General features: G+C 34.0%; 1 protein-coding gene across 3 annotated transcripts in view; it reads left to right on the forward strand.

The window, feature by feature from the left end:
• The window catches only part of LOC150104726 (serine/threonine-protein kinase DCLK1-like), a 274558-nt gene that overhangs the window by 208343 nt on the left and 44630 nt on the right, over positions 1-21585 (forward strand). For all 3 annotated transcript variants that reach the window (XR_016548579.1, XM_090395906.1, XM_090395907.1), the window contains exons 12-13: positions 4076-4172; positions 13140-13220. Coding sequence is in view for 2 of the 3 variants with exons in the window: in XM_090395906.1 (XP_090252032.1) it covers positions 4076-4172; positions 13140-13220 (178 nt within the window). In the remaining variant the exon portion in view is untranslated. The remainder of the gene's footprint in view (positions 1-4075; positions 4173-13139; positions 13221-21585) is intronic.

Raw genomic sequence — 21585 nt, forward strand, 5'->3', positions numbered from 1 at the left:
AAGAGAAAAATGTAGTCAGAACACTAAATTAGCTCTATACAAGACAGTGTTCAAACCGGTTTTAACTTATGGATCTGAGAGCTGGGTCAGAAGTAAAGCACTTGACCAAAGACTAGAGACGGCAGATATGCGAGTCCTGAGAAAAATTAGGGGCATGAAACAGATGGCAGCAATGGCAATATCATATTAAAAACGAGGATGTTAGGAAAGAACTTGACATTGTCAGCATCCAGGAATACATTAGCAGAGCTGGTCTCAGGTAGTATGGTCACTTAAACAGAATGGGCGAGGAAAGATTAGCCAAACAAGTGTTCTCTGCCAGGTTGGCAGGAAAACAACCCAGAGGAAGACGGAGATATAGGTGGATTGATACGGTACAAAGTGGCTCAGACGATAGAAATATAAGATCTGATAATTCTCCTTGAAATCAGTCGAGTAACAGACTGATTTGAAGGAGAATTGTAGATAGGAAGTTAGTAACGATGTAAATTTTTCATGTTTAATACTAATTTGAGTATTAAACAAAGGTTGACATATCATGTTTTACTTTATGGAGAACCTATCTACAAGAGGTTGAGCACCTTTAATATTAGTGCACCAGCACCATGGATGTGCAATTTATCCATTGTCAAATGAGTACAATATGTTGTCATCAGCAAAACTGTATTGGATGAGCAATCAGCTAGGGTAGATTATTTATATATGAGGATATGTGAAAAAATTGAGCTTTGGAACATCTGCATTTTTTGTATAGTTCAATGAGGAACCATCCATCATATGAAGTGTGTATCCAGTCATCGCTGGTAGCCCCGTTGCAGAAGTTGGTATGGGAAGGGGCAGCAAAAGCTTGGGTTTACTTAATAGACCTTTGTTTCAGACTTAGATAAAACCCTTCATGGAACAAATTTGTTTCTAATTTAAAAAATGATTTATATAAAATAAGACCCAATGTATATGAGATTTTGAAACACTTAAATGCAGATACCAAAGAAAACATAAAATTAAACACCGAATTGAAATTAGAAGAATTTCTAAATTACTACACATAATTGTGGACAGACAAATATTTTAAAAAAGACAATTGGCTAACAATTAACGAAAATGAAAAGGAAGTAACTAAAGAAGAATTAGAAATATCAGCCTGAAAGAAACAAGAAATTGAAAATCAACTGGAGAAGATAAGCTAGGTTCAGAACTATATAAATATGCAGGAATAAGATTCAAAGAAAGACTCTTATTATTTTTAAATAAAATCTATTCAACTGGTATCCCCTCAATAGAATGGAAAAAAGCAATTGTGATTCCTATCTTTAAAAAAAGGTAATAGAGATGACCCTAAAAACTATAGAGGTATCAGCATACTAAATTCCTGTTACAAAATATATAGCAGAATCTTAAATAGCAAAGTAATGAAATATTCCGAAAACTTTATTTTAGAAGTACAGAATGGATTTAGAAAAGGATGATGATGTATAGACCCAGCCTTTTGCCTAAAATTGATAATAGAGAATACAATTTAGAAACACATAATGCATTTATTGACTTTGAAAAAGCATTTGACAAAGTTAAAAGAAACATATTAAAAGAAAGACAAATACCAAATAATATCGTAAAAGCTATCACAAGTATATATGAAAATAATCAAATACAAATAAGATTAGATCACGAGTTATCATATGCGAGAGAAATAAACTGAGGGGTCCGACAGGGATGTCCCCTCACAGCAACGCTTTTTAATATTTAGTTAAATGAAATAATAATAAAATGGAATAAAAATTTACATCAAGGAATTAAACTTTCTCCTACAGAACTTAAACACTCTCCTTTTTGCCGATGACCAAATAATAATTACAAATTCTGAAGATAACTTACAGAAAGCTATTTTAGATCTAAATGAGATAGCCAAAGATTATGTTATGATAATATCAATAGAGAAACCAAAAACTATGGCCTTTAAAGGACAAGATCCAGCAAGAACTAAAATAGTAATAGATAATCTTAGAACATGTGAATTCATTCAACTACATAGGATGAATGATCACATACGAAAATGAAAAAGATATAAATGTTAAAATTGCAAAATATTTAAAAATAACAGGTGTAATTAACTCTATATTTAAACCAAACTTAGTTCAAAAACAAACCAGACTAAAAGTATACAATACATTAACTCTACTAGTCTTAATGTATGGAAATGAAATCTGGACATTAAAACAAAAAGACAAACAAAGATTAATAACAGCAGAAATAAAGTTTATGAGAAAAACTGCAAAGTATACTCTATTTGATCACAAAAGCAACAAAGAAATTATGAAAGAATGAAACCAAGAACCAGTAATAGAAAAAATTAAAAAATATAAACATAAATGGATGGAACACATTCAAAGAATGATAACAGAAAGATTACCAAAACAAGCCTTCAAGTACAGGCCATTAGGAAAAAGAAAACCAGGACGTCCTCTTAAACGATTCAACGATGAATTCTAAGGCTGGAACAGGCCATGCTAGGCCTAAATCCTTGAAACGCGTGATGATGATGATATTAAGAGCAACCACTTAAAATTAACCAAATTTTTCCATGTTATTTGTACAGAAATAGGCAACATTAGTGAGCATATCCTGGTTTGATCAAAAGTGATGGAATCTATGTTGATGGTCACATATTTGCTAACCTTCTAGGTAGCATAGGAGTTGTTGATGGTTATCATCATTACTTTTGAAAGAGAGAGTTGAAGTGAAAGAAATTTGGATAGTAATTTGAAGGTAAAGGTTTGTCACCCTTCTTAGGAATGAATTATATGTGGGTTAATTTCCAACTGCAAGATAGATACTAGTAGAAGAAAAGCATAAAAAAGGTGAACGTCAACCCTGGTGCTGAATCTTGTAGAATAATCAGAGGACTGCCATCAGGACTAGGAGATTCTTTGCTATCCAGTTTGGAACAAGGTTTCTCTGATCTTGTCCAAACTGGATACCAAAGAGTCTCCTGGTTTGATGGCATTTCTCCAATTGTTCTAAGAGGGTTGACTCCCACTCTGTATCCATTTTCATGTTTTTTTTTTATCCTGAAAGGTCATACAGAGGGTTGAGTGTTTGGAATGGTTTGGGGAACATTTACCAAGATCAACTGTGCAAGAACTGAAGTAGGAAGCTCAGGAAGTTGGCTTTTCTGTGGATAATGCAATAGAACTATCCAGATGAAGTAGTGGTGTTTTAATGATTGAATGTGTGAAAGCTCTTCTAAAAACAGATTCCCCATTTTATCTCTTCCTCTCAAAAAAAAAAAAAGTACTGTTTCTTTATGGAGGAAGAAGCTGAAATAGACTGCTTCACCAATTTACAAGTTAGTACCAAATTTACTGAATGAGTGTTTTTCATCTCTGAGATCGTTATTTCAGTTTTTAATCTTTTAGTACAGTTTTTTTTGTATGCAGTTTTTTGTATGGGTGGATTGAGGCAGTCTTTCTCTTGCACTTTATTTTTTGTATATATGACTGATTTCTATCATTAATCAGCCCCCACAAGATCAACTAGTACTCTAAGTTTAATAGTACTGGTAGTTCTGTCAGAGGATTTTCACTCGGTGCATGTATGCAGTGGAAAAGATTCAGAGGTAGATGAACATTGCAACTATAGTTGGAATGTTTGATTTAGCTATATTGCCTAAATAAGACAACATATTCAAGCACAACAATACCAGTTTTTGGAGTAGGTTTGAACAAGTATTTTCTTTGTAGATTGATATTTAACTGTATTTGTAATGCCTGAAAACTATCTGCAAATATACAAATCTTGTATTTGTATATTTGCAGATAGTTTAAGAAAACTAGTTTTTTAATTGACAGTAACACTTAATCCTGTAAATTGGTATTCAGTTATCTAAATTCAGTTTAAATGAGCCATATAAACAAACAAAAAGGAGTTCTGAAACAATGACCTACATATGTTCACATGTTGATGTTAGTGTTTGTGGTCTGCCCATTGTAACATTGTTAATAGTTATAACTATGTTTGGAAATATCATTACTTAACTTCTAATCATCTCCAACTTAGAGGATTTATTTTTAATTTTCAGCCATAATAATGACCAAGAGGAGTTGTTTGATCATATTCTGGCAGGAAAATATGAATTTACATCACCGTATTGGGATGACATAACAGATGCAGCTAAGGTGAGAAAATTATGTATTTATTTTTTGATCAAGAGTGGTCCCATTCTCATCTACAACCTAGTTGATCAATGAAATTATTGTATACACCCCGATTTCATCAGAAAAATTTATTTTTTTTTAGGTCAACATCTTAAATTTTATTTTGTCATAGTTAGTCTGATTTGTATTACTAGATTAAAGAAATTATGAGAAACTGATCACTTGTAAATAATACTATGCTTTTTATCCTCCCAGAGGGAGTGGGTGAAGCCATTTAGCCCTTACTTTCAAAGACTGGAGAGCAGCCAATTCTTCACCCTTAGCTTTAGGAGGACCATCTCATGGTCCTCTCTAACACTAACATAATATATTATCTGAAATAGTGAGTTCTGTGGTCAGTTTTCTTAAGTTACAAGATTTAAAAAAAGTAGAGATTTTTCTTTCTGAAAAGAAAAACTCTACTTATCCATACTTAAGATGGACTAACTCTGGAATCATTTGAAGGAATGCTTAGAAAACATTTCTCTGATTTGTAATTCTCCGATTCTTTTTTCAGGTTGCCTAGCACTGTGGTTGCAAATGTCATTTCCAGTTGGGCTACACAGGCCTTTGAATCGATTGTCTAATGCTTAATTTACTTAGAATGAGCAATTGCAATCCAAGGACTTCATACATGTTTGAACTTCAGTCTGTTGCAACAACAGTCCAAAATAATTACAAAGCTAAAAAGAGAATCCTATGAAGAAGAGTACTGCATCTGACTGATTTAGAAAGTTAAAGGTTGGTGAGCACTCTCAAAATGAACATTATCAGATGGTCACTCTTAGTTTGATCTCGGGACAGCCAAGCTATATAATTAATCCAGAGACAAGCATTTGTTAATTATCCAACTGTGTTCCACAGGAAACCATATGGTATCTTTAGCAGCTACAGAAAGGAAACAGAAGATGTCATTGTTTTGAGAAAATTGACCAGAAGAAGCACAACAGGGCCTTAATTGAGAATTGCTTGGACAAACATTATTAAATGAATTATGGAAAGTGAGTATACTTCAAATGTACAAAAATCAGCTTAGGTCAAGCACCACTAGTCTTGATGGAGGTTAGTTTGGGAACAGGTTCATTTGTGTGTTTACAGAATTTCAAAGCATAGTCTACTTTGAGATGATCCTAGATGGGTATGCTGCCTAGAAGAGGCTTTGCAACAAGATGGAACACATGCTCTTTTATATTAGAACTTGCTGCTCCATTAAAACTGCAGTGTTTCTCAAACAGGAGATAACCAAATTGCACAATGCAGTTGATATAAGATATACAAATCTCTTGAAGTTAAACATGCTAGAATGAGATGAATGATTATCTTTAATCTTCTCTCAGGTTAGCTTGTCTATTTGGATAGAAGCAATTTGTGGAAGGAAATATTGCTTCCTCTATATGGGTCTAGCTAACTCCAGTAAAATGCCATTATAAAGGTTTTCTCAGACATTTGAATTTGGGTCTTTTCCAACCAGAATAAGTATCTTACATTGTATTTTCACTTTACTCTATATAAGTGCAGCAAGAAAGTAATGTTTATAAGTCTTGATCCTAAAAATGATGTAAATTTAAATTTTTGGATTCTTGACAAAAAAGGGACATTCTCATTAGTATCCATTTTGATTTAACTGCTTACTAGAGAAGGTTGAATATGATTTTTTTTTTTTTTTTAATGTTACTTTGTATATTGCAAAACTATTAATGCAGCTATATTTAATTCTTGAAGATATGAAAGAAAATAAAACTTAATTATGTTGAAAGTTTTCACTTGGTTATACTGTGAATCAAAGATGCCAAGAAATTATTCTTGGTTTAATCCACTGATTCAATATGGGTTGAAACTGGTTTGGGTAGGGCCCTTTCCATAATGCACAGCCATACACATCTATAAGGGGGGGGGGGTGCTTTGAATCATGGGGGATACTAAGGTAGTTGATGTGTAGGCCTCTATATACAAGTAGCCCATCATGAAGCTATTTTATGTGCAGACTTTGTTTACTTACATTTGGATAAAACCAAGAATATAATTTTTTGGAATCTTTAATTCAAAGCTTAATTATGTTATATGAAGACAATTGAACATAAATTCCAGCAATTATGGATACTGAACAGGTAGTGTTTGCTAACCATAATGGCTTGAATTAGCCATAATTAGAATTTTTTTATATTTTAAAGTTAATCTTTATTTGAAACAAACTATTTGATTTTTGAGACCATTGATTTAATAAACATCCATACAAATAGTTTACTAGTTTCGCTAGCTGTAACTGTCTAGCTTTGTCAAGACGAGCAAGGTTATGCTAGTATTAAATGCAAAAACAAAAGAATGAAGTAACGGTTAAAAACAGACAAATTGGAGTGCATGCATGACATTACACGCATAAGGCGTGAAGACTTAGTTATTGTTATTAAGTTGCATTTATATTTGGACGATTTGGATAAATCAGTAGGCGAAACTAGTAGATGATTTGGATAAATGTTTATTAAATCCATGGTCTTAAAAATCAAATAGTTTGTTTCATTTTTAATGAAAAGGACCAAATAACAACTTTCATTAATCTTATTTTTATGGTGATGATTAGTACATATCATTGCTACCCACATCATCATTCATAACATTAATTGAATGCATTTTAATATATTTTCTAAGTTCTGTATTGTCAGTGGTGAGCAATTCCAAGAGTCCTGTTGGTTTATCATATGATGAAAAGAGCCTTGAGTCATTTATTAAAAAAAAAATCATAATTCTCAGATAATTTTAGACAATTTGCCTGGGTTTTGTACTTCATGAAATATTTGTTCATAGCAAAATTGTCCTGTTGGAAAGTTACCTCTAACTAGACCTTGATGCATGCATCAAGGTCTAGTTAGAGGTTAATCGAACCATTAACAGCAAAGTGTAATGGTTCAGTTTGCAAACAAAAATGATTGTATAACATGATCCATGCTGTAAAATCAAAAGAGAACTGATAAACTCCAAAACCAGCATTTATGAGAAGGGCATGCAAACTAAATCTTTTCTTGAATTCTTGTTAGCTAAAAGTGCTGCATAAGGACGAAGTGTGATAACTGGGAGACTCTCATAAGAAATATGGAGATCTTGACAGGTTTTGGGGACTCAGTATCCTGTTCTCAGTTTCATGGTGCATCTAGTTACTAGGTATCCATCTGGATAGTTAAAGGTTGAATGAGGATGGGCTGGCTATTTGGGACTTTGCTGAAATTTTATTATGTATCAATTTAAACTACAAACAAAAATGATGGCATAATAGGGAATGTCATTCTAACTGGGGCATCACTGAATTAAATAAGGCCACTGTTTTGTTTGGTAGTCAGGGAAAAATTGAAAACTTACATACTGAAAGATTCAACCTATTCAGAACTGAAGGACACCATCAGTAGAAAAGTGGAATTAGTAGCAGAAGAATTTAAACTGGTGCTGCAGTGATGATGAAAAGAGGTGAGATACTACTAAATATTAACTATAAAATGTTTTATTCAGATATTAATGATCAATAACTATAGTAAACATCAAACACTACAACAAACTTCTACAGGTAGTTTCAAGTAGTGATGTGGGTAAATTGAAAAACAAGAAATTGATCAGCGCGATATTTGTGCCTGTAGTCTCGAAGGTTCTTAAGAAGTGTAGGAATTCTCTATTATTAGAGGGGCCAGATGACAGAAAGAAAAAAAAAAATGTTTGAGGCTTTAAACGGCAAACTAGAAAATGAGTATCAGATACAGAAATATTTGTTTTGGGAAAATTTGGAGAAACAAGCAAAGCTACTAAAAATGGTGAAAGTACGTTCTGGATTTGTGTTCAGACAGGCCATATTCCAACATATGGATGCATATGAATTCACATGGAGAGAATGCAAGATAATACCCTGTTGAATCTCTGATTGATAGTGATATCTTCACACTACTTAAATAGTAGAGTATACAGGAGATTTGAAATAGGGAGTTTTCCATTTAGTTTTGATCTAGATAAAAATTGGTATCATATTGAAAAATATGCACAAAACTTAGACTATTATACAAATGGAGTTTGTAAAGGTGGGGGGGGGGAATTCATTACACCATACAAAGTCATGGGAAGATTTTGATAAGGTAAATATTACAAAGAGAGCAAGATGCTCTGGAGGTGATTGAAAGTGTTTACAAGTGGAGAAAAGAAAAGGTGATAAGGATGTTCTGGATGTCTGCTGTAGTAATTACTTTGAAAGACTTAGAGCATATTATAATGTCAGGAATACGTAACATCACTTGAGGTTACAAGCTATTAAAACCTGAAATGCAAAAAAGGCAGTCGGAGTAGATGTATTTAGCCAAAAATGCTATAGTGTAGAGGTATTTTATGGTGGCTAAACTATTATTCAGAAGACATAGTCAAAAGGTTGAATTCTGTTCAACCTTTAGTGAAGATATAGAACATCTTCACTGAATGTTCCAGCCATATATATTCACATCACAAAGAAAATAAGATTTATTTAGCTATCTATTTCAAACATGAACTTCTGCATTTTATACTCAACAGAATTAAGTTGGCAAAATATTCTTGAAGCTATTAGTGTTGGAATGGGGAAAAGCATATTGAAAGAAGGATCATGATGATAAAGGCAGTACAAAAACTGAAATGTTTATTTGGAATGCTTGGAGTAATTATTTTGAAAGATTGTCAAATGAAACAAGAAGTGACAGAACAGTGTTCAAAAATATTTGAGAGGAATGCAGTTAGGAGTACATAGCAATATTTGTTGCAGAAGGGACCTGTCAGAAACCTGAAATGTTGAAAGGTGCCTGAAGTAGACATTTGACAAGAAATGATCCAGAAGCCATGGTCAGAGACTAAATTACATGAGAAGTAGCTCTCATAGCATCATCTTTAAAAGGGAAATAAAACAATTCAAGAATTACAAGGAAGTTTCCCTACTAAGTGGTTCAGGTAAAATTTACACAAGCACACTTGAGAAAAGACTAAAAAAAAAAAAATTGTGGAAGGTGAACTTGAACTATCTGAGTTCATGCCAAATATGAATTATCAGGATCAGATTTTCATTTTATGATATATAGTTGAGAAATTATGAGAAGATAACAAGAATCTATACTTAAAAATCTTAGATCTGGAAACAGTAGACAAGGTGCCAAGAGAAAAGCATTTTCAAAATGCTACAGTTATAAGTCAGCAGTTAAAATTGAAAGAAGTAGATGGTTTGATGTAAAATCGTGACAGTAAAGGAGTGCACGCTATCTCTACTCTTATTCATCCATATCGATCATGTTATGAAAAAGGCGACATTAAATCTGATATCACAATTGGAGATATCAAACTTACCTTTTTGCTTTCTGTAGATGTTTTACTCCTAAACAAATCCAGTACGAGTCTCCTGAATTCTTTGACTAACTTGAATAACAGCTATAATAAAGTGGTATGAAAATTAACAACTAAAGACCAAAACTAAGAAAGAAATAAACAGGAACATTCAGTGGAGAACTTATAGAACAAGTAAATTTTCAGCTATTTAGACACAATTTTTAGCGAAGATGGAAAATCAATAGAGTAAGCAAAGCTAGTATACTGGGGAGCCAGTTGAATAAATTGATATGGAATAAGTATGAAATTAGTGCTAAAACACTATACTAGCGGTATGGAAGATAGTGTTCAAACCAATTTTAACCTAGGAATCTGAGTGCTTGGTTAGAAATAAAAGTTGATCAAAGAATAGACTGCAGTTCCTGATAAAAACTGGGAAGTGAACAGATGGCATCAGTGACACAATCATAGTAAACATGACAATATTATGAAAGGAGCTTGGCATTATTAGCATTCATCCTTGAGATCTTGGCCTTCCATTGGGTCTTTCTGCCAAATCAGCATGTCATCTGTTTTGCTAACTGTTCTTCTATTCTATTTATGTGATGAGGAAAGGTTAGCAAAACAGGTGTTTGATGCTAATATGGAAGGGAAAAGATCTATAGAAAGACTATCTATCTAGGTCAGAGGTTGGCAACACAGTGCCCATGGCCGCCATGGCACCCACGGTGAATTTTTAGTGCACCCTCAGAGAAATTATTGTAAACTGCTTTAGAGCTCACAGCGGTAATTTTGCAGCGTAGATCACAGTATATCTGAGAGATACATTCATTACTAGTATGTGCTAAAATGCAAGAAAACAAAGAAAAAACACTGCAAATATAATACATGATGGTACAAATTAAGTGAATATTGAATCCAACATTATTTCATAGCCGAATATAGAAACTACAAGAGTTTCAGCAGATGCAAACATAAGTAGTGCCTTATGGGCAACTCGTAGTAAAGGTGGAGCAAGCTCCAGACCTCTTTCCCTTAGTATTTTCCATAAATGTAAAGCACATCTTGCAGAGGTCAGCAACCTTTTTAATATGAAGAGTGCAATATAAAATTTGAAAAAACATGATGCGGACATTTTTTCTCTCATTTCAGGCTTAGAAATTCTATAATTAGTTATTTTTTCTCTGATTTCAGGCTTAGAAATTCTATAATTAGTTATTTTTTCTCTGATTTCAGGCTTAAGAAATTCTATAATTAGTTATTTTTTCTCTCATTTCAGGCTTAAAAATTCTATGATTAGTTTTTTTAAGAAAAATGAGATTTCAAATTTTAACATTATTTTATTTACCTCGCTTTTACAACATATTTTTGTCACATATGAATATAAAATACCATAAAAAATAAATACAAAAAGAATATTAATTAACAAATAGCATGTATCTGTCAGATCAGATGTGAGTGCCTTGCTTTATCAATCATAATGCCAGATGTATTTGTTTATTATGCAATAATAGGGTGGCTATTTCTAAAAAAAAAAAAAAAGTAATATAGAAAGACATTTCAAAACCATTCATGCCAATTGTAATTTTAAATTTAATTATTTAAATCAGGAGGAGTCGGCATCATGGTGCGCGCAGTATTGTGCCCTTCATATTAAGAAGATTGCCGACCACTGATCTAGGTGAATTGAGTCATTTTTGTTTGGAAGACTGAAATATAAGATGACTAATTGTGTGCTGACAAGTGGTAGACTAATTTGGAAGAATATTGTTGAACAGGAGATTGATAATATAAACTTAATCATGTAGTACTGTCACAGTATTTTGTACGAGGCCTAAATAGACCCAATATTTTTATTGAGCAGATCATTAAAAAGTTAAGAAATCTTGGAAGCCTTGGTTGCTTGATTTGTTGACTTCAGAAAGATATTTTTTGTGGTTTGATAGGTGTGATGTTTTGTAATTATATTTTAGATGGGACTGATTGTTAAAAGCAAGTTTGTGTGTGTATATGTTTTTCATTTGAATTGTGTTTACTGCTTTGACTGCAAGGAATATGAGAAAAATGCCCAAAGATCACATCTTTGGTATACAGCACATGTTTTAAGGAATCAAGGATCACTGTAGTGTTAAGACACATCTTTATGAATTAATGTTTGATAGGTGATTACTTTACAATACTTGTGGCACCTTAATTTGAATTAATTTAAACTTCATGCACCTATTTTTCTTTAATTTTATAAAGGATGTAACCTTTATTACTTGGAACTTCTAGTTTCCATGTCAAATAACTTATTGAATGTCTCTATACCTGATTTAATTTCTTTCAGAGGGCCATATGAATCCACCAGAAGGTGCTACCAACTAATGCTGTTATTGATTTAAATAAGATTCTCACAGCCAACAATACATTTTTTTTTTTTTTTTTGTTGCTGTCGGATGCAGGTTGCATTATTTATAGAGATCTACCCTGTTTTCTAATATCTGATATCTAATTTATCTTCATGTTAAGAAGTTCATACTGTTATAGATGCACCTGTTCTGAAATGTAACATCATTTCATACGAAGTCATAACAAACATGAGTCCATCTTGTGGATTGGACAACCAAGTCCACAAGAAAGCTTATTTGAACTGTGAGTGTAAATTCTTCCACTTTTGGGAAGTTGTTCTGAATTTTCCATGGATATATATATTTAGTAAGAAAGTCAACTGTCACTATAGCAAATACTTTAGTGGCACTGTAACAAGCTACCAAAAGTCTTGAACAAAACCGCAAGGTTATGGCATTATGCTAAAAGAAATCTATTACAGAAATTCACTGTCCATGATAACGAACTATTGCTGTGGTCTCTTAAGTTTGCCATAATGAATCAATTATATTACTTATTTGTTTTCAAATATGCAGAGCAGTATTTAAATTTAAATATGCAGCGCAATTTCTTAACTAAAAGGTAAAGACCATTACAAATGTCTTCTGGTATAGTAATAAATTTAGTTTAATCCTTTACCCAAGTGTAGGCATACAAAGTTTGCGCCTGAAGTATCTCCAGGACTGAGGCAACTCGTAGTAAAGGTGGACCAAGCTCTCATTACTCCTTGTGTCAGTATCTCCCATAATGCAAAGCACATCTCCTTGCGGACATGTATAATGCTATGCATTATACATTGCCTACACTTGGGTAAAGGATTAAACTAAATTTATTATAGTCTAACCAAGTGGAAAATAAACTTCCAACTTCTGGTATAGTGATTATTACTTTTTCTTATTAGTGTTAAATGCACTTTTATAAATGTTCCTTATTACTAGTAGTAGTTTGCTCTGAATATCAAGTTCTTAAAATGTTAACATTTCGATACAAGGGACATGTAGCATGTTTTTCTATCATCCAGTTATTTCAAATTAATGCTCAATTTTAGAATGGTATTCTAATTGCTGAAATATATGGAAATTATTGGTCAGAATAAAGATGAATAGGCCAATTAATTTTATTTATTATTATCTCTAACATTTGTCTCATTGAAACATTTGATACATGATATCTTTTATTGGTATGTTGAAAATGGAGTAACTGTAATTATAAGCTTCACAACAGTACCATTTTTAAAAACTGTTTAATCATTTTTTTTTTTTTTAGGAACTTATAGGTTATATGCTTCAAGTTGACCCTGAAGATAGATTTTCTGCTATTCAGGTCTTGGAACATCCATGGGTTACAGTAAGTTCTTATTAGTATTATGTATCAAGGTACATGTAATTTTTTCAAATCCTAACCAATAACAGCCATTAGAAAAATGCCTGCTTAATTTCACAAATAGGTATGAATGGTACTATGATGCATATTTTGTATTTCATTGTGATCAGTGAATGGAAGTTCTCCATTCACAATGCAGTTGATATTTTCAGTGTTTCTGCCTATTTTCATTGTCTTTGTCTTTTTAATGCTGACCTTCATACCATATCTATTACAACAGTTATTCAATTTAGTCAGGGAATCTTGCAGACTTGTAGCATATTTATTTAGAAGTATAACATCATCTGCATGAAGCACAGAGTTGAGATTAACACCTCCAATTTTGATATTAGGTTTAATACCACTTTCCTTCATAATGTGATCCATATAGATAATGAATAACATAGGGGATAATGTACTTCCTTCAATTCTAACTGCTGACTTACAACTCAAATAAAGACTAAGTATTGCTTGATATAATGCCCCAGTGACACTATATAACTGTAGCGTCTTGATTAGCTTCTCTCTTGGAACCTTGTCATATGCCTTTGTCAGATTGACAAAACTTAAATACAGATCTTCGTTATATTCCCATGCTTTCTCAACTGTTTGTCGTAAAGTGAAGATCATCCTGACAGCCTCTATTTGGCCTGAAATCCAGCTCGTTCTTCATCCAGCTTTTCTTCCACAATTCTTCTCAACTGTTTCTCAAGTATACTTGCATAGATCTTGTCAGGAACACTCAGTAGAGAAATACCTCTGTAATTCTCACATTCAGTTTTTTTCCCTTTTTATATATGCGTACTATGAGAGCTCTACTCCAATCATTGGGAATTTGTCCCTCTGTCCAGGCTTTCTGAACTATGCAGTGCAGCCACTGTAAGACTCTTATACCACCATACTTCAGCATTTCTGGTTGAATATCATCTACTCCTGCTGCCTTTCCACATTTCAGGCTTTTGATGGCTTTTTCTACTTCAAGTATGGATATGTATTCCTGACTGCATTCCTAGTCAGGTCAGTGTTTTTTACCACTGTGCTCATCACTGCTTATTTCATTTAGCAGTTTTTCAAAATAATTACTCCATACTTCAAGTTATCTTTTTCTCCTGTTTTCATGTGATCTTTATCATCTCTAATTCCTTTTACAGCACTCTTTCCTCCATTTCTGAGCTTCTTCAACACCTCCAGAATATTTTGCCACCTTCTTGATATTTTCTATGTTCTTGCCAAAGTCCTTCCATGACTTTTGTTTAGCCAATTTTACACAGTGTTTAGCTTTCTTACATTTGTCTCTGTATTCTCTAAGAGCAAAAGCTGCCTTATTTGCCAGGAACTTTTGATATGCTTTCTTCTTTTCCTTCACTGTCTCTTTAACTTCCTGTGTCCACCATGGAGTTCTGATTTTTCTATTCTTGCAGACTACCTCACCACATGCCTCTCTGGCTGAATCAATCAGTGTTTTCTTTCAGGGCTTGCCACTGAATCTCCACGGTTTGGTTCCTGCTCTCAAACTCTTTCATTTTTTCTTCAAAAATGTAAACATGATCATAACACATTAAAATCACACCACTATTCTACCTGCAGCCTTAATGCACACTAAGCAGAGTAATACTACTTCTTACATGGTTATATTCATGGTTCAAAATATGAGACTTCTGGCCGTGCTGCTGTTTTTCCTGGTAGCATTGTTACCACTTGAATGCAGTAACTATGCTAGTTAGCTGCATGCCATCCAGCTTGCAACAGCTGCATGTAAAAGAAAATCAATTCAGAAATTTGATATGTATTGACTTCCTTTATAGGTTGCTTCCTCTTCTGTGTATAATTTATCTTCAGTTGTTTACAGTATTCTGCCATTATTGTATCATATGAAGGCTCTTAGTTTTGATGTCAGTTGTTGAATTATCAGCAGTATTGGAGTCGTTGGAGATTGCAGATTTTTTAAAATTTTTATTTTTATTTTTTTTAATCTTATTATAGTTCTTCAGCACTTGGACAACTTTTTTATCTATTTTATATTTTTGATGTTTAAGTCCTGATGAAGCCACCAATTTTTTGTAGGTGTGCGAAAGTGGTTGGTTTATGTTTCAAATTTTAATGACTAATTAAATGTTCTTTGTTATTACTGCGCATTCTTTAGCAGTTAAACAATTTCTCTTAAATTTTGAATCTGTGTTAGAGTTCAGTTGCTAAAATTTTGGTTTCAGTTAGACCAGTTGTGGCAATGTTAGACAAAACTCAATTATGCATGTTATACATAGGCAAAAAATGAATTGGAGTTTCATAAACCATGCTTAAAAAGTGCCAAGATTTCATGACCCTCTTTGGACCCAGAAAATTCTCAGTAAATTCATTTGAAAACAGACACGATATATTGATAATGAAATTAATCTTTGAACAGCATCAAATTTTATTTAAAGTACAGGAATACCTCGATTATTGCAGTTATTGTTGCCATAAAAAATACTGCAATAATCGAATGTGCAATAATCGGGATAAATAATGCATGTAAAATGGGTGATCATTGCCAAGGATTTTTCAAATCTATTAATTAAATTTTATATATGAAGTAAAAAAGAAATGTGTTAAACGTGTTAAGTAAAAAAAAAGAAGGTTCATTTAGAAAAACAAGACTATTCTTTAATCTTTATTTATATATAAGGAGTAAATACAGTTATTTTTTCTTGGATAAAAATTGGTGTAGAGTTGTCTGGTGGAATTTTTTCTTTCTTTTTTCTTCGTATAAAACTCGGTAGCAACAGATGGAATTTTCAATTTCCTGACAAACTTTCTTTGATCGCTCGAGATTAGGATTGCTGTTCAAGATTTTTTTTCTTTAAAATTTTCAGCAATTCTAAACATTTTGTCCATTTCTTTGAGGGTAAATTCCTTTGGTGCAACATCAATTTGTTCGTCATTATCATCGATTTGAGCATCGTAAGCACGTTCTCTCTCTCGAAGTTAATTAGGTCTTCATCATCTAGCTCCTTAACTGAAGCAGGTCCTGAATATCACCTTTTTTTTTTTCTTTTAGTCCTAGATCGAAGCCAAGCTTAGTTATGTCATTGATAACACCAGTTACTTCATTTTCAAATCATTTGCACAATCAGGAATAATCTTTTGCCATGCCGCTCTCAGGTTGCTAGACGTTACTTCACTCCATGCTGCCTTGACATTCTCGATGCAGTTTTTGATATTGAATGCCTTCCAGAATTCTGTCAAAGTCATAGCTTCATCTCCTGTAGTCTTTTCTATTGCTTGTGAAAACGTTCTTTGTAGGTAATATGCCTTAAAGGATATGATTACACCTTGAACCATTGGCTGGATGATGGAAGTGGTATTATATGGTAAATAAATAACATTTACATTTTTGCACAAATCATTCAGTGCTGTTGGATGATTAGGTGCATTATCTAATATCAACAAGATTTTAAAATCAAGATTTAATGACTTGCAGTACCTTTTCAGCTTCAGGACAAAACAGTTTTTAAACCAATCCTCAAAAATAGTTTTTGTCATCCAAGCTTTTCTATTCAATCTCCAATGAACAGACAGAAAATTTTTATCTAAACTTCTAACTGGGTGAGGATTTTGTGAACGATAAATAAAGAGAGGCTTCATCTTGTAAGAAGCATTGCCACATAGTAAAAGTGTTACACGCTCCTTTGAAACCTTGTAGCTAGGCTGTGATTTTTTCATTTTTTGCTAAAAATGATTTGGTGAGCATTTTTTTCCATAATAAACCTGTTTAATCAGCATTAAATATCTGATCATCCGTATAATTTTCTTCTTCAATGATCTGTTGCAATTCACCAGGAAAACTAGCAGCTGCTTTTTCATCGGCACTTGCAATTTCACCTTATACACGAACACTAGGAATGCTCGATTGCTCTTTGAACCGATCAAACCACCCTGAACTTGCAGAGAAAGTTTCTTCCACTACTGATGCCAAATCATTTTTGCATTCTAATTGTTTTCTTTTTAAAGTTTCAAACAAATTCAATGCTTTTTTTCTTAGTCATTTGACTAAGAGCAATTCTCTTTTGGTTACAATCTTCTATCCACACTGACAATGGCGTTTCCATTTCAATCATAAGATGGCTTCTGTTTCTTTTAGTTTGGGACCCAGACTTGGTCGATGCACTTTGTCCTAGTTGCTTATAGTTTGCAGTGTGGTCTAAAATATGGTTGATTCATTTAGACCATACTCTCTTGCAATTTTGGCTTTGGTTATGCCTGCTTCATACTTATTTATCCATATGCAACTTATCTTCTAAGCTGATCACTCTACGTTTCTTCTTGATAGCTGTAGACTTGATATCATCCTTGTTTCTTTTAGCATTCATTGTAGGGGTAAATAAGAAGAGAAATAAATATCCACGTGTACTTCAGGCAAAGGCAGACAGTTACTGGTGAGTGGTGAGCAGGTGCCGTCGGATAAAAACGAAGCTCTACAAGAGAGCGAAACCTGGAGAGTGGCGACTTGAAATGGTTGCATATGTAGTGGGCTACATCTCACTGCTGCGATAATTCGAATTTGGAGTGCAGTAATTGGAATTTTGGTATCAAATTATAAACCCCGATAAATCGAGAATCGCGATAATCGAGGTATTCCTGTATTTAGTGTGATATGTATTTGGTTACATGCTGAAGTTGTCTTATGATATTCGTTATATGCACCCTCTGGGGGCGGGGTGTATAAGATATTGTAATGGTATGACATGAAAATATTACATCATTACTAATTTGCTATCAACAATCTTCTTCTAGATCTATTTGTCAAGGCCGCAGTATTATATATTTCAGTCTTTTGAGGCAGTTCTTGCTGTATCAATCACCAAGATCTTGGTCTTCTTCTAGATTTTTTCTTGCCATTCTGGCAAAAAATAAAATAAATAAATAAAAATTGTTTTGCTATTTCCTTTCCTTCTGTCCTGTTCAATGACCATCCAATTCCATTTCATTCCACCTGAGATTAGCTTTTCTAATACATTCCTGAATGCTAACAAATTTCAAGTTCTTAATATTGCAATTGATGCCATCTGTTTATTTTCGTAATCTTTCTCCGAACTCTCATTGGTGTTCACCAGTCTCTGATCAAGTGTTTTGTTTTTAACCCAGTTCTCAGAAGTGAAAATTGGTTGACCTATATATAGCTAGTTAACTATTTCAACTAATTTCTCTTATTTCATACACTATCTGATTAAATGTATCTGGACACCTACTCAAAACTGTAATCAGACTTTCCATGTGACTCGCTTTCCAGTAGCGGACATTAATTCAGGGTGGGTTCACCCTTTGCTTCTATGACAGCTCTAACTCTGCTGGGCAGACTTTCTATCAGGTGTCGGAACATCTCTGGAGGAATGGTAGCCCATTCTTCCTGAAGAGCTGTAGCCAGAGCAGTTCGTGATGTGGGTCATTGGGGTTTGAAGCGAAGTCGGCATTCTAATTCATCCCAAAGATGTTCTATGGGATTCAGGTCAGAGCTCTGGGCCAGCCAGTCTATTTCTGGAATGTATAGTCTCACATGTACTAGTCTTGTAGACTTAGGAAAAGCCTCTAGCTATGACCAAATCCTTAATCTACATTATTTCATTAATGCACTATAATTCAAATGAAGTCCGCACGGTTAGCCTAGTGGCTATGCGCTTTGCAACCATATGCCTGGGGAAGGAGTGTCCTAGGTTCGATTCCCGTCCACGACGTGAGGAGCTGAAAGATCTTCCTCAGCCATAGCCAAGTTAGCCAGTCTCGGGCGTGGACAGCAGGGTTTTTTCCCCAGTTTATTCTGGGGGTTTTTCATCCCGCAAAGCAGGCAAACTGGCCTTGAGAACTCAACACTACAGGCTAAAGGATACACTGGGGCATAAGGCTGACCACCTTATCCTGTAAACGGATTGAGGTCTGATGATCAATGGACCCTCGACACCGCAAGGTAAAAGAGGGTATAAGGAAGATGAAGATGAATTCAAATGTATTAATCCTTAATATTGTCCACAAACCATTCCCTCACAGACCTTGCTTTATGGCAGGTAGCATTGTCATACTGATACGGACAATAGTCATCACTGAATTGATCTTGTATCGTAGACAGTACGCAACGGGTCAAAATGTCCTTGTACCCTTCCACATTTAGATTTCCGTGTAGTGTTGTAAAATTTCATTTTTTTATTACTTTTATTATTACTTTACTTTTTAACTTTGTTTCTGCTCTTACTTCGTTATTGCTTGAGCTTGCACAAAATGCCAATATGCTCCAATTTCTAACTCGCGTATTAATACTATTGTTTGACTTTATTCCTTTCGTAATCTGTTTAGTTTTACTCCCCCCCCCCCCCCTTCAAGGCCATAAAATATAGTCTCATGAGTACTACTCTTGTAGACCTAGGAAAAGCCTCTGGCTGGGACCAAATCCCTAATCTACATTAGTGTATAATTCAAATGTATTAATCCTTAAAAATTTATTTTTGTAACGACTACGCCATTAAGAATCGTGCAAAAGACTTTGCTATCTTTCCTTTATATACAAAAGAATATTTTAGCTACGCATGGATTAACTCTTAAATCAATTCTATCTCAGGCAACTCCAAGTTACTCAGTTGTGGCTATAACTTTACTTAGGTCACACAGGTTCGATTTGTTTTATGAGCCAGTGCATTGGTTAACAAAGATCAGGCAAGCTATTAACAAAATCAAGCATGTTTATTCTAACTAAGACGATTCATATACAAAAGTAAATAGGACATATCACTTGTCAGATTCTCCACACATTTATTAGAACAATTCACTTAAAGCATTAGACAAAGTAATTATTTATATTCACACTTATTAGACAATTGGATGGATTTTTGCACCCATAACCTTACTTTCATTACTACGAACATAAGGCAAAATTACACTATACACGTGCTAAACATTAAGTAACACAAGCATTATTCAAGTCTATAGTATTCTATTATACACATTCAAACTGACGTTCGGCTTTCTGACCTCTTCAAATACGTTATATCATTAATTAAACAGAATGAACATCTATAGTCAGTACACACAATCTAGGCTATTAACATAAAGTAATTTACTTGCAAGGTCTCAATATCATGTACAGTCCTGAATCCAAAAAGGTTAAGAATGAATTCTGCTGGCTCCTTTCTTTTTCTTGCGCAATGGCTGTGATCTGGCACTATCCTGTGGTTGTCGTCTTGCAGATTCCTTCCTTGTAACTTTAATGCATTTTTCATCGATGTTAGGAACTTCTTTGGCTGCTACAAATCAGTACGCACATGGATTGGTACATTCTCTGAAGAATTTTGTGGAAGGATATCTTCTAATAGTGTCAGCGAACTCCCCATGATCTCCAGAAACTACTGCGCATGGGATCGCGACTCCTCGAAAAGCTTGCCACAGGAACAAAAAATAAGAGAGAGCCCTCGAGCCTCGATCTCTGCCTTTTATGTCATATCCAAAAAAAAATCCCAGATATACTGGTATAGTTCGCCCACCGATTAGAGATCCTTCGACACTTCTGTGCATGTCAGAAAAAGGAGAATCCATTCCGATAATGGGGTAATCAGTCCGTATTGTGGGATGAGTTGTTTATTATTACAGGTCGGAAAATTAACTTCTCTTTTATGATTATTGTAGTTAACTATGTTGCTTGTATAACAGTTGGAAAATTTTGCCTATAAAGCACGTGATTTTGCGTGTTGGTGACCAATTTGTACTTCTTTCATTTCTTTCTCCCCTTCAGCATGAATCGACTATTCTTGGCAAGACGCCAAGCAGAGACCTACAAATGGTGGGCAGACTATAGGGCCCTTATCACCCACGCTTACAGTAGATTTTGGCGGCAAAACTCATAGTCCGGTGACCTTTGAGATTGTTGTTGACCTTCAGTTTACTAGCCTAATCCTGTCTGAGCTTTTTAGTTACAATTGCTTGTGGTTCAACATTCAGTTATTCTAACATTATATTACAAATTATTATACATTAAACAGGTTACATCCATTTCTAATTATATGTATTTTAATGGCCCATGTAAAATCGATATAGGTGAAAAATATTTCCATTTCAAGATATTTTACAGTGTTATGAGAGGGCCAAGTCCATTCCATGAAAAATACCCCCCCCCCCCACTGTAATGCCACCTCTAAATTTCACTGTTGGCACTACACAGCAGGAATCGTTCTCTAGGCATTCTCGCCACATCCAGACACTCCCATCGGACTGCCACATGGTAAAGCATGATTTGCCATTCCATATCATATGTTTCCAGTTGTCCACTGTCTAGTGGAGTTGCTCTTTACACTACTGCAGGCAGCGCTTAGCGTTCACAGGAGAAATGTTT

Source organism: Typopeltis vanoorti, chromosome 7 (genome assembly GCF_054136105.1).
Source record: "Typopeltis vanoorti isolate ZY-2024b chromosome 7, IOZ_Tvanoo_1.0, whole genome shotgun sequence".
In the NCBI taxonomy this organism is placed as follows: Eukaryota; Metazoa; Arthropoda; class Arachnida; order Uropygi; family Thelyphonidae; genus Typopeltis; species Typopeltis vanoorti.